Source organism: Panulirus ornatus, chromosome 69 (assembly GCF_036320965.1).
Source record: "Panulirus ornatus isolate Po-2019 chromosome 69, ASM3632096v1, whole genome shotgun sequence".
Lineage (NCBI taxonomy): Eukaryota > Metazoa > Arthropoda > Malacostraca > Decapoda > Palinuridae > Panulirus > Panulirus ornatus.
In genome coordinates, this window is record NC_092292.1 from 19913417 (window position 1) to 19926172 (window position 12756).

General features: G+C 40.5%; 3 protein-coding genes across 6 annotated transcripts in view; all 3 read left to right on the forward strand.

The window, feature by feature from the left end:
* The first annotated feature begins 881 nt into the window (after window positions 1-881).
* Window positions 882-5467, forward strand: LOC139747549 (cuticle protein AMP1A-like). 3 transcript variants are annotated; one of them, XM_071659959.1, is made up of 3 exons: window positions 882-1018; window positions 1593-1813; window positions 1937-2256. In XM_071659959.1, exons 1-3 carry the CDS (start codon window positions 1010-1012, stop codon window positions 2163-2165), a joined length of 459 nt encoding a protein of 152 aa, XP_071516060.1. In that variant the 5' UTR covers window positions 882-1009; the 3' UTR covers window positions 2166-2256. The 3 variants fall into 3 exon arrangements, with proteins under 3 accessions (XP_071516060.1, XP_071516061.1, XP_071516059.1); XM_071659960.1 differs by lacking the exons at window positions 1593-1813; window positions 1937-2256 and adding exons at window positions 4844-5046; window positions 5160-5467 and having other exon boundaries at window positions 978-1018; XM_071659958.1 differs by lacking the exons at window positions 882-1018; window positions 1593-1813; window positions 1937-2256 and adding exons at window positions 4490-4617; window positions 4844-5046; window positions 5160-5467.
* A 2076-nt stretch (window positions 5468-7543) lies between these two features.
* The window catches only part of LOC139747524 (cuticle protein AMP1A-like), a 126296-nt gene continuing 121083 nt past the window's right edge, over window positions 7544-12756 (forward strand). The window contains exons 1-2 of one of the 2 annotated variants that reach the window (XM_071659926.1): window positions 7544-7692; window positions 8068-8270. In XM_071659926.1, coding sequence (XP_071516027.1) covers window positions 7684-7692; window positions 8068-8270 — 212 coding nt within the window. In that variant the 5' untranslated portion in view covers window positions 7544-7683. Of the gene's footprint in view, window positions 7693-8043; window positions 8271-8383; window positions 8692-12756 lie in introns of those variants that run through there. The other variant, XM_071659925.1, reaches the window with a different exon arrangement.
* LOC139747528 (cuticle protein AM/CP1114-like) lies at window positions 10444-11661 on the forward strand. Its single transcript, XM_071659931.1, has 3 exons — window positions 10444-10584; window positions 11003-11205; window positions 11344-11661. The coding sequence occupies exons 1-3, from the start codon at window positions 10576-10578 to the stop codon at window positions 11570-11572; spliced, it is 441 nt and encodes a 146-aa protein (XP_071516032.1). The 5' UTR covers window positions 10444-10575; the 3' UTR covers window positions 11573-11661.

The window sequence follows — 12756 nt, forward strand, 5'->3', positions numbered from 1 at the left end:
TTGGCGTTAGTTCCTCGCTGATTAAGAAAGAAACGAGGAATGTTTTATAGTTTAGATTTATATGAATACAAGTTTTCTTGAAGGTTAATGATGTCTTGGCTATAAATATGTAAAAGGACACTTTCTTCGTTGGCAAAACAATGAACGCAGTCCTGGCGACACTGGTTTTTGCTTCAAGATAAAGTATTCAGTATTGACTCTGCTAACGATATCAGTCCACAGTGCTGTAGACGTTAGGTATCATGTTGATGGTTTAACATGGTGTCTCAGGTACATATACAAAGAAGAAAATGGTAAGGAAGAAACAGTATATAATGTGGGTAGGTAATTACGTCTTGAGGACCACACCTTTCAACCTTCCACGTTAACCTCAACGCCATTAAAGATAATAACTTCACCTTTGACATGGTAAATAGCCGACTTTAAGGTAACATCTATAAGTTCCGTTTTTGCATATATATATATATATATATATATATATATATATATATATATATATATATATATATATATATATATATATATATATATATATATATATACATCAAGAGATGTATATTACATATTTTCCTGTATTGGGGCATTGACATGTATTCTCATATAGGAACAAGAAGCTATCCGACTGCTGGGTAAAGCTAAGTGATTGATGGGAACACTATACCAGGAACCATAGTTGTATTTCCAGTGGGACAAAAGCGATCTGGTTCTTTATACGCATCATAAACTAACACGACTACTCAGGATTGATCAGTAACAAGATCGAGTGCCATTGCTGCTTTTCGTGACTAAGCGTAAGGCTTCGAGTCACAGACACGATGAGAGAGTAAATGTCAGTGACATCAGTAAGGTGCCGAGTCATGATGTATATGTGAAGGTGAAGGTCGTGTATTTTACAGGTAAAATCCGGCCTAGTTCTGGCAGCAACTTGAGGGACACTGCTACGACACAGTCGCTATAAAAGCCGGGGCAAGGCGGTTACAGGCACCAGTACCTTCCAGGCACATTCACCATGAAGATCGTAAGTGTTGGAGTCCTCTACAGTTTATGTTATCTACGTACGCATCAGAGTGTGTGCTCAGGTATGATATGTATGACCGAGGATAGTGCGTGCTGAAGTTCTACATACATCATCATTGACGGGAATATAGCGTATAGCAAGACTTACTGAAAACAGTGAACGGGAGCTGTGTGTGGGAATGCTTGTTCATTTCTTCTTTAACAAACACAATCACACAAACACACACTAATTATATGTATTATATGTATTTACTGTAATCTACAGTATTTAATCCTGAGTTAGCTCCCACGCAGTGTGACCTAATATTGAACAGTTTGACTTTTAACACTGTCCGCATCCAGCGGGTTTGCCACAAGTTGCGTGTGCGGCTAGAGGCCATATAAGTTGAACTTTAGGCAGACTACTTAACTTGACCTAACTGTGCCTGACTTTCAGAATAAAATCAGGACAACAGGGTAATGATGCCAATAACTGAAAACTGTGAAGCATGTTGGGTCGAGTTTACAGCATCTTGCGTCTCTTGTACAGTCGTTTTTATGAACAATACCAATGCCAAGTGTTGCTTTTGTTCCAGGTTATCCTCGCTGCCTTGGCCGCTGTGGCTGTCGCCGCTCCAAGACCCGAATACGCCGAGCACGACAGTCTGGAGCAGGTGCCCATCCTGAGGGACGACCGCGTCCACGATGAGGACGGTACGTACAGTCTCAACGTAGAGACTGGCGACGGTATTGTTCAGTCTCACTCCGGTTCTCCTGACGGGCCCGACGGATCTGTAGTGATGGCGGGAGAATACTCGTGAGTAATACGTTTTCAGTTATATGATGCGTGATGCAATAAATGCTTATGAAGTATGAAGAATGATGGCACAGAAAGACGAAGGAGCCGTTTCCTGTTAATTAACATTGAGATACTCTTCAGTTACACTGCTCCTGACGGCACTGAGGTCGTTGTGAAGTACGTCGCTGACGAGAACGGCTACCAGCCTCAGTCTGACCTCCTGCCAGTGGCTCCCGAGTTCCCCCACCCAATCCCTCAGTTCGTGCTGGACCAGATCGCCTTCGCCGCTGAGGAGGATGCCGCCCGCGCCCGTGGTGACCTGTCGGAGGAGTCCGATGAAAGTCCCTCTAAGGCTTATGGCACTCCCTGATGACTTGGGCTCTCCAAATTTAATTATTCTCTTGAAAGTCATTTGTATTTATTGAAATTATGTTGAAAATATATAGTCTATAGCAAAGAGACTCTCGATTTTGCTTTCCCTTGTAACTGGTGTTGGCACAACTTTTTCCTTTCGTCCCAGGTATTATGTTATCATCATGCTATCATGTCACTCATGAATGACAAATATTTTCATCGAAACCTTAAATGCGTTGAGGTACTCAGTTTTGAGTTTGTTAAAGATAGAACCTGCTCCTCCACCGCAGATACAAATTGGCAACGTAACAGTATGAACATCTGCAACACGAAGGCCAACTTCTGTATACATGTAGTGTTACTATTAACTTGTGTTTTGATAAAGATTAAGAAATGAAAATCAAGGGAAGAGCCTATATTTGTAATAATGCAAATGATGGTATTTGTTATGAACATCAACCTGGTGCTCTATCCTTTGGTGATAATACCATATTTCCAGTATCCCTAGAGTAACTTTTACTGGATGATTAGGGATCAAATAAAAGAAAAATAGCAATATATATCTTAATTCAGATACCATCACAGAGGAGGAAGAGATTCTTTGACTGATAGATGGGTCATAGAAGAAAATTGAAAAAAAGAATAAAGCTATGTAGATACTGATTTGATTTTCATTAGATTATGTTTTATGGAATCATACATGAAATTCAATAAAAACTTTTGAGAGAATGTATCAGTTTTCGGTTCCAAGATTGATACTCATATGCTAGTTATTCATCATGCATTCTACACCACCTTTCTGGAAGACAGTCCTTGGCATGTAGAAAAAGTCTGCATTGCAAAACAATACACAACAGAGATCCTTTGCAGGGAAAGAATATGTACTTATACATCACACAAGTCTCTGTGACTTTTTTATTGACTTTTTATAAAGAGGACTTGATGCAACGCTAGAGCAGAAAATGTCAAAGGATTTAGAGTAGAAAATTTACGCGAAGGAAGACCCCATGGATCATTTTTTTCTTATTCTAGTGTTGTAAGTGAAAACTTTCATTTGCTTAAGAAGGAATGTGGTTTTCCAGCAACTTCTTCCAAGCAAATCTTTAAAGACGTTAGTTTGAAAGTCTTGTGAAACTGGTTTAGCATATCTGCGTATGATTATCTTACAGAAATACAAACTTTCGGTTTGCGAAAGAAAATACATACAGACGACTGAGAAAAACTTTTTTTGTCTTCATTAACACAAATTGAATATCACTGTGAAGACTAGAGAACATCATGACTCATTGTTGTTTTAGCTTCAGTGAGGCAGAAGGTAACACAGATGAATCAAGGAGAAAAGAGGAAATGTAGAGGAATAGCTCTTGTCATACACGTAAAGCACATTGAAATCATCATCTCTTTTCAAAGGATGGGTGTAGAAGGGTTAGTGTGAAACTTGTTCGAGGGATTCATTCTGTAGAACGAAGCAGTTGTGGTTAATTAAAGCGCTGGCAAAAACTTTTTGGGTTTTATTGTCCTTGTGTTTAAGTCCAAAGAGTAAGAACTGAGCCATTATTTTGCTCCTCATCTCCTTGCTTCTAGTCTTCTTTTTCCCAAAGATTTAGTTCATTTACCCGAAATCACACATAAGAGTTAGGATCTGGAACGGTATCTCAGTTTCGGAAATAGAACTCTGAAAAAAATTGGGAAGTGCTAGATAGCCTTAGACAGGCTACGTAGCAGATAACTCTGCGATGATCTATTCCGTAGGAAGATATTGTGGATGGCTGTGTGGTGGTGGAGGATGATAAGGTTTATGTGATGCAGGTCGTCACATCATTGTACTGTGTTGATGTGTCGCCTGGTGTTCCAATCTCTCATGCTGATTGAATCTGTCGCCATTCCGATCGTCAGGTATCTTACAAATTTCTATAAGAACAAAACAAGTTAGTTTTCTGTTATCTTATATAGCTGCTGTTAATTCCCTTTCAGCACATGACAGGTTCAACGATATTTGAATACGTATTTTCATATCTTTGTATGTAACAATGCAATATCAAACAGTTGGACGAGCAATGAAGAATAAACTTTAACTGTACGGCAAAGACCACTGAAATGTGAAAGCAAAATTACAAGATTTATGTTCTGGTTCCAATGACCCATTGCTCTTGGGCTGTAGATTTATACAAATCAGAGGGCGGTGGGTAGTTTTGATACCATGTGGGTTCAGTAGTCCTATTTTCAATGATTAAGTCTAACTTACTTGAATGGTAGTTAACTCGTAAATAAGCAAGGTAACAAATGTCAACAGCATCGGTGAGGTACTGAACTATAAACAGATCAATGAAGGTGAAGGCCTTGTTTACTAGTGGACCCGGCCTAGTCAGATGAACAGACTGAAAGACATTGGTTCACCGTCACTATATAAGCCAGGGCGAGGCAGTCTCAGGCACCAGTACTTCCAAAGCACACTCACCATGAAGATCGTAAGTGTTTGAGTCCTCTGCAATGGTTTTCCGGTATAAGTGCTTTAATAAGTGATCAGGATGATTAACTACGTGAATATCATTTCATTACTGATCATATCTAGAATGTTAAAACAGACAGACAGGTAGTGATAGCTCTAATTACAAGCAGAGCAAGAGAAATAAAACTTTCTATAAAGTCGCTTTTCAGAGCAACACCAACACCAGTGTTGTTGTTATATTCCAGGTGATCCTCGCCGTCTTAGCCGCCGTGGCTGTGGCCGAATACGCCTCCCATGAGTCTGATGAGGTGCCTATCTTGAGGGACGACCGCGTTCACGATGAGGCCGGTACCTACACTTACAGCGTGGAGACTGGCGACGGCATCTACCTGTCTCAGTCCGGCTCTGAGGGTCCTGAGGGCACCATTGTGAAGGCTGGAGAATACTCGTGAGTATCAATCTTTTATTTGATGTGCGATCCACTCAACCAATATGATTACATAATATATATGAATGACAAAGTGTTGGTCTACTGTTAATGAACACCTATACGTTCCTCAGCTACACTGCTCCTGACGGCACTCCCGTCCATGTGAAGTTCGTCGCCAACGAGAACGGCTACCAGCCCGAGTCTGACCTCCTGCCAGTGGCTCCCGAGTTCCCCCACCCAATTCCTCAGTTCGTGCTGGACCAGATCGCCTTCGCTGCTGAGCAGCGCGCCCGCGGTGACCTGTCAGAGGAATCCGATGAGGCCCCCTCCCAGTTCTACAGCAATCCTTAATAACATGGCTCTCTGACACTGATGATTTCCTTGACATACATTTTTATTTATTGTAATTATATTGAAGTACAAGTTTCATAAACGCAAATTTTGGATATTTATTTGACCCTTCGTTATCAATATTGACGTAAATCATATTGTGAAAGATATCTAATTTGAATGATGACTCAGTCCTGAGTGCACGATGCATAATCTGCTTCTCTAGTGAAGACATCAACTTCGGGGGCTGTAATAAAGTTGATAAGATCATCACTCGTATTACTAGATCATCTCTCAAGTTGGGTAGCACAATGGCAATTGCATGACATCAAAATCTGGGAAGAATTTTTATTGATAAAGATACAGTTGATGAATGAATACACAACCAATATCAACATGACCTTATGTTTTTCCATTACTATTTGCACATTATAAATATAACAGATCAATAATCTATATATGATAACCGGAAACTAATGACTTCGGAAAAAGAAACTATTGAACTGTTTGATAATGATTAATGAATTTGTCAAACGATTTGTGTGAAGGAAAAGGAGTTTAAATCTTCCACTGAGTCTCTGTTTGATCATTTTTCTTCATTATAAGGAAGGCTAATCAGGATCCTAGTCATGGTATATTACAAGAAACAATATAAAGAAGTATAGATAAGGAGTTCTGTGCCAATGACTGATCACAACGGGTATACACATAAAAAGGGGGAATGTTAGGAGGTGAGAGCCTATAGAGGAGCATCATTTATTTGAAACATTGCTAAGATCTATGAGTATGTTTTTTACACGACACAAATTATCAAGTAACCTTAATTTTACGATTAACTTGAGTATGGACAGGACAAAAGTACGATAGGTTCTTTAAGCTAACAGGAAAAGGTATGGAAGTTTCGAATCTCATTTGACATAGGATTCGTTGACCTGAAGGTGGCTTGGGTACGTTAAACAAATGAACCGGATACGACCTCCCTCCTCCTAGCAATGACCTGGAGAGCGTCAGACAGATGACCTACCGAAAAACCCTGAAAGAAATGGGTTGACTGGATGAGAAAATTTATGATAACAAGCCAGATGGTTACCACACAAGAGTTCAGACTACGGGGAACTACTCTTGAGGGAGGGAGGCGGAAAAAAATTGTTTCGAGGGAGCTAGAGTAAATATAGATATATGATTTCCGCACTTCAAAAGTTGACACCAAAAACTTCAAACCACAATAGGCGCGACACACAGAGCAATCACTGACTGCATAACAACCACAAGTATCCAATACTTGCAAAATGGAAACAATAATACTTCCAAAGCAGTTCCTCCTGAGCATGTTTGGCACATGATTCATTGCCACTGCACAAGAGTCTTCTCATCCAAACGATTTCGTAATCAATCATCATCCTTCAAAGAAAAATATAAAGTCTACCACTCCCGTACACTCCAGAATCTACTTATGAATTACCCCCTTCGCCAACAAACACAATATTGACAAAATATATTTCCACCATAATGACTCGACAAACATTAGACAACCACCATTAATATAGCTCCACTCCACTAGATATGCAACCACCTGAAACGACACTCCCCAGACGCGTACATTGCACCTCGTCAGAATCAGATACCTTCCATCTCTTTAGTACCACTAACATCAACATATCACCGGACCCCTATCGTCCAAGAGACAAACGTCTACACTAAGAACACTGAACACGTGATCCTTAATTGTTCTGCCTTCGTTCTAAAGCGAGAAACGTTACTGTACTCTGTGAAAGCTCCATAAAAGAGGATCATTGGGCCAGTAAGATAGGGCAAGATATGGTGCGTTTTGATATATATATATGTGTGTGTGTGTGTGTGTGTGTGTGTGTGTGTGTGTGTGTGTGTGTGTGTATACATAAGTAGCAGAAACAAGCAGTTGGACTAATAATAAAACAAAATCATTTGTCTCTTTGGTGCTGCAAAAACTATTGAAATGGAAAAACAAGATGATAAGTAGATCCTCTGTTTCCAAACAAAGAATTCTCTTGCTTTTTACAGGTAATGAACCGAATGAGAAAAATCTGAAGGTTCAGAAATCCTGGCTCTTTCAGCGCCTGTAAAACCTGGTCGAATCATAGAACACTGCTAAATGCAGTGAGACAGCAAATGTCAGTAGCATCGGTAAGGTGATGTGCTAGAGATAGTAGCAGTGAAGGTGAAGGCCGTGTTTGCTGGTGTACCCGGCCTACTCAGTGGTGCAACCAGAGGGACACTGTTGCACCGCCACTATAAAAGTCAGGGCGAAGCAGTTCCAGGCACCAGTATCCCCAAAGCACATTCACCATGAAGATCGTAAGTGTCGGATCCCTTCTGCAGTGTTTTCTCAATATGATTCTAAGAATCAGTGGGCAGATGATGTATTTTGTAGATAAAACTTTTAATGATGTAAATGTGAGCAACTTTATCTTAATGTTAATTCTACGTGTACTCCAGATTCAACTAGTATGCAGTATAGCCTCACGCAGAAACGTTTGAGTAAACAGCCAGTGAACTCTGATATAGATTGCTCGTACAGCTACAAGACGTTTTTGATAAGTAGAGATTATGTGATTACATGATCATACTTCAAAGCTCTTTAGCAGGTGGGGTTGCTATTGATGTCTTATGCCATTTGTAAAGTCGCTTTTTTTTTTAACAATACTAACTGTAGTGCTGTTTATGTTACAGGTGATCCTCGCCGTCTTAGCCGCCGTGGCTGTGGCCGAATACGCCTCCCATGAGTCTGATGAGGTGCCTATCTTGAGGGACGACCGCGTTCACGATGAGGCCGGTACCTACACTTACAGCGTGGAGACTGGCGACGGCATCTACCTGTCTCAGTCCGGCTCTGAGGGTCCTGAGGGCACCATTGTGAAGGCTGGAGAATACTCGTGAGTATCAATCTTTTATTTGATGTGCGATCCACTCAACCAATATGATTACATAATATATATGAATGACAAAGTGTTGGTCTACTATTAATGAACACCTATACGTTCCTCAGCTACACTGCTCCTGACGGCACTCCCGTCCATGTAAAGTTCGTCGCCAACGAGAACGGCTACCAGCCCGAGTCTGACCTCCTGCCAGTGGCTCCCGAGTTCCCCCACCCAATTCCTCAGTTCGTGCTGGACCAGATCGCCTTCGCTGCTGAGCAGCGCGCCCGCGGTGACCTGTCAGAGGAATCCGATGAGGCCCCCTCCCAGTTCTACAGCAATCCTTAATAACATGGCTCTCTAACATTCATGGTCGCCCTGAGATTATTTTCTATTTATTGTAAATTATGTTGCAAATATAAGTTCCATAACAAAACCATGGATTTGCTATCCTTCTTTTTTTTTCGATCACCATTAACGTGCCTTTCCTCTGTTCCTGTATATTCAGTTTTGATCGTGTCATCGAGATACTAGTATGAAATATTCTAATGTATGGAGGAAAACTTTAATGATAAGATGTTTTAAATGCTGAGAGTACGATAGATTTAGCCCTATTTCCTCACTGTAAGCGTACTTAGGAATGTGTTGAAAAGTTGACACCAGGATCACGCAAGCCAGTTATCGATGTGGTGTTGTCTGTAGTTTATCTACAGCAGTGTGGATGAAGGTTTTTATCAGACCTAGACCAAAAGAATGAGAAGATAAAAGATGTAGTTCACAGGTAACAAAGGTGGGAAACCCCTCAGGCGGGGATCAAAATCGCAAGAAAAACTCTTGATATACAACAATGAGAGAAACAAACAGGAAAGTCTGGGTTAATGGAAGAAACAGGAATTTCAGATTTGTTATTACTCTACCAGAACGAGTGAACCAGTTTCGACTTCCATATTCAACATTGCGCTGGAGACGTCGGGTAAAAAAAGGAAAGTAAAACAATGAGATGAACATATTAGGGACGAGAACGTCTGACACGAGCGCAAACATCTACCACCCAGGAGTTAAAACAACAGGTAACTGTTCATGAGGAAGGATTTTAGAGAACTAATTTTAAGACTTCTGTGTGGCAGGGGAATGCCTACTTGGGAAGGAGAGAGTAAGAGTGTTGAAATTCAAAGAATAAGACGCTGTTGTAGGTCAGGGCTATTCAATTACGTGAGGAGTAGGGCTGTATTATGAAGCTCAAATTGATGGATGAGCCATACATTTATTTTACTTCCATATTTTTTCTCTAAACATTTCAGTTAACTAATTCTTACAATTGATCACGTTTCATTCAGCTAATCAATACAGTTGGTCACCATTAAAATTTATCTATGTACAAATGTCGTAAGCACTTAAATAAACAAATAATTTCATTGATCTATTCTAATTCACCTGAGTCTGTCAAAGGGTCAATGAAAAACCACTTAAGGGCCGGACTTGGCCCGCGGCCCGTCAGCTGAATAGCGCTGGCGTAGGACATTGTTCTGAGTGATTCCTACAACTTAAAATTTTAGAAACTTCATAGTTTACAGTTATTTTTAGTTATGGGAGGATATGGCTGCATACACACTTCCTATGGACGTAATCCAGCCGAGCACTCACGCAAAGCCCAACAACCAGTTCTATGGAGACGATGTAGCAGGTTAGAGCTGAGGTAGAGGCGTAGATACCCTTCCCGAAGTATCAAAAACTATTGTCATTAAAAAGAGGGACGAAGAAGGAGTCAGGCTCTCTCTCTCTCTCTCTCTCTCTCTCTCTCTCTCTCTCTCTCTCTCTCTCTCTCTCTCTCTCTCTCTCTCTCTCTCTCTCTCTCTCTCTCTCTCTCTCTCTCATCAAACATGTGAATTCCTGGATCACATCCACATGTGAACTTGCTGAAACATTTTGGAAAGCTGTAGCCAACAGTTGGACATATGATTGAGACGTTCACCGTGAAATTATCAAATATGGTAGACAATAATGTATTTAAAGATAACAAAAGAGATTCTCCTCTGTATTTAAAACACAAACAGTAGAAAATTAAGGAGTTCAATGATCCTTGTTTTCTCAGTATCTTATAAAAAGTCACAAGTCACAGTCTACTGGTATATACATCAGAGAGAGAAATGTCAGTGGCATCAGTAATGTGTTGTGACAGAGACAAAAGTGAAGGTGAAGGTCGTGTTTGCTGGTGACCCGGCCTGGTAACTGGTGCAACCGGAGGGACATTGGTTCACCGTCGCTATAAAAGCCAGGGTGCGGCAGACTTAGGCACCAGTACCTCCATAACACATTCACCATGAAGATCGTAAGTAATGGAATCTTCTGCTGTATCATTTGAAAAGAAGTATTAGAATAATTGTTGATGTTAATAGGTTAATTTCTTAAATAAAATCACTTCAGTGGTGAACGCATACAAGATTGTTGCACACACAAATACACACACACACACACACACACACACACCGCTTTTTCGAAACTGTTTGACTTTCAGATCCACCAAGTTCTTCCACAAGTTGCGCGTACGGTAACAGGTTATACAGGTTAACTTTAAACAGACAACTAACCTATCATAGTGTGACCTTTTTGATCATGAATAATATCAGACGGCCATGATAAAATCACCTGAAGACTGCACAATACAGTGTCATGATCACTGTATATTGTGCTTAATGATATGTAGATATCAATGAGAAGTACCAACGCTAATGTTCTTTATGTTCCAGGTGATTCTCGCCGTCTTGGCCGCCGTGGTTGTGGCTGAATATGCCTCCCATGAGTCTGATGAGGTGCCTATCTTGAGGGACGACCGTACTCAGGATGACAACGGTGCATACGCTTACAGTGTGGAGACTGGCGATGGCATCCACCTGTCTCAGTCAGGCTCCCCTGGTCTAGAGGGCGCCATAGTGAATGCAGGAGAATACTCGTAAGAAACTATATTCTAGTTGGTTGATTTGTTATTCACAGTATAATTTGAATCCGAAACCTATATAATGGAAAGTAATTGGTTGCATGAATAAGACTAAGTGTTAATTGACTAATGATAAACTTTAAACCATTTCAGTTATACTGCTCCTGACGGCACTCCCGTCCGTGTCCAGTACGTCGCCGACGAGAACGGCTACCAGCCTGAGTCTGACCTCCTGCCAGTGGCTCCCGAGTTCCCCCACCCAATCCCTCAGTTCGTGCTGGACCAGATCGCCTTCGCTGCTGAGCAGGACGCCAGACGCGCCCGTGGCGAGTACTCTGACGAGTCCCCTGAAGCTCCCTCTGGATTCTACAGCTCTCCTTAACGACTTAGACACTTTATAAATTCATCATTGTATTTCAATCATTTCTGTTTGTTGCAGTTATACTGAATATAGAAGTTTGTTAAGTAAAAGTTGAAATTTTCCTTTACCTCTGTCAGCACTATCAACTTGTCTACTTTCTTATTTTCTGCATTTCCTGTTATATCATCAAGTTAATGGTATGAATGAGAGAATGAAAGGAAATGTTTAACGCGCAGATATCTTCTAGTGTTGAGGGTTTAGCAGACGAAACCAAATTCTTCAGTGTAGAGACAGGTGGGGTTGTGTCGTAAGATGTTAAGACAAACATCTGTACCATGAAAGCCATCTTTCTGGTATCTGTGTAGTGTAGCCTTGAGCTCTTAATTCTGTTGCTTATCTGATGGAAAAAGTTATGGGAAGAGCCTTTAATGAGAGCATTGCTGATGAAAATTTCTAGTCCAATTATTACCTTAGCATTATCATTCAGGAATGACACAATATTCTAAATGATTCTCTGATCGCAGTTTTGGACAGGCGGCAAATATTTGTCTGAATTACATCAGTTTCCACACACAGTGAAGGAAGAGATAAATTCTTATCGCACTCTTGTATGCCATCGTTCGTCTCAACTCAGATGGGGAAAAGAAACTATGTACTTGGCTCTTATATCTTAAATTGGAGAGGTAAGAAGAGGTTTACATCTCTAGTGCTGTTACTGAATCAATTTTTTATCAGCTTTCAAAGATGATGAAGGGAAGATTTCCTGAATTATTTCTTTTGTATTAACGATAATGAATTATTCGTTACTGGGTATACTACAACTATATATAAGAGATCTGACATATACAATGATGGTTGTCTTAATGTGTGGAGCCGAGAGCTGGACTAGAAAGTTGAGAATGATAATAGATCACAATTGGAAGGGATATAGCTCCTTAAGGAGATGTTGAAAGAAAGTTGAAGGATAAAGAGAAGAGTGACAAATGAAATTAAATGAACGCAACATAGATATCAAACACAGGATGCAACAAAGCTGAATGCCCTTAAATAACATACTGGTACCAGGTTTGGATAAGAAGATTAATTCGTTAGTAACCTCTACAACCAAATCATAGTCTTCCTCCTCGACCATTTCCTCACCTTTCTGGTCATCCACCTTGTCAAAAGCACATATAATATAGCCGCAATCAGAACAATCGTCGAAT

Bases quoted from the DNA above. Each gene is read 5' to 3' on its own strand.
- LOC139747528 (XM_071659931.1), top strand. The intron at 11,206-11,343 runs GTAAGAAACTAT...AAACCATTTCAG, and splicing joins GTGAATGCAGGAGAATACTC to TTATACTGCTCCTGACGGCA.
- LOC139747549 (XM_071659958.1), top strand. From the start codon at position 4,519: ATGAACAGACTGAAAGACATTGGTTCACCGTCACTATATAAGCCAGGG. The intron at 4,618-4,843 runs GTAAGTGTTTGA...GTTATATTCCAG, and splicing joins GCACACTCACCATGAAGATC to GTGATCCTCGCCGTCTTAGC. The intron at 5,047-5,159 runs GTGAGTATCAAT...TACGTTCCTCAG, and splicing joins GTGAAGGCTGGAGAATACTC to CTACACTGCTCCTGACGGCA.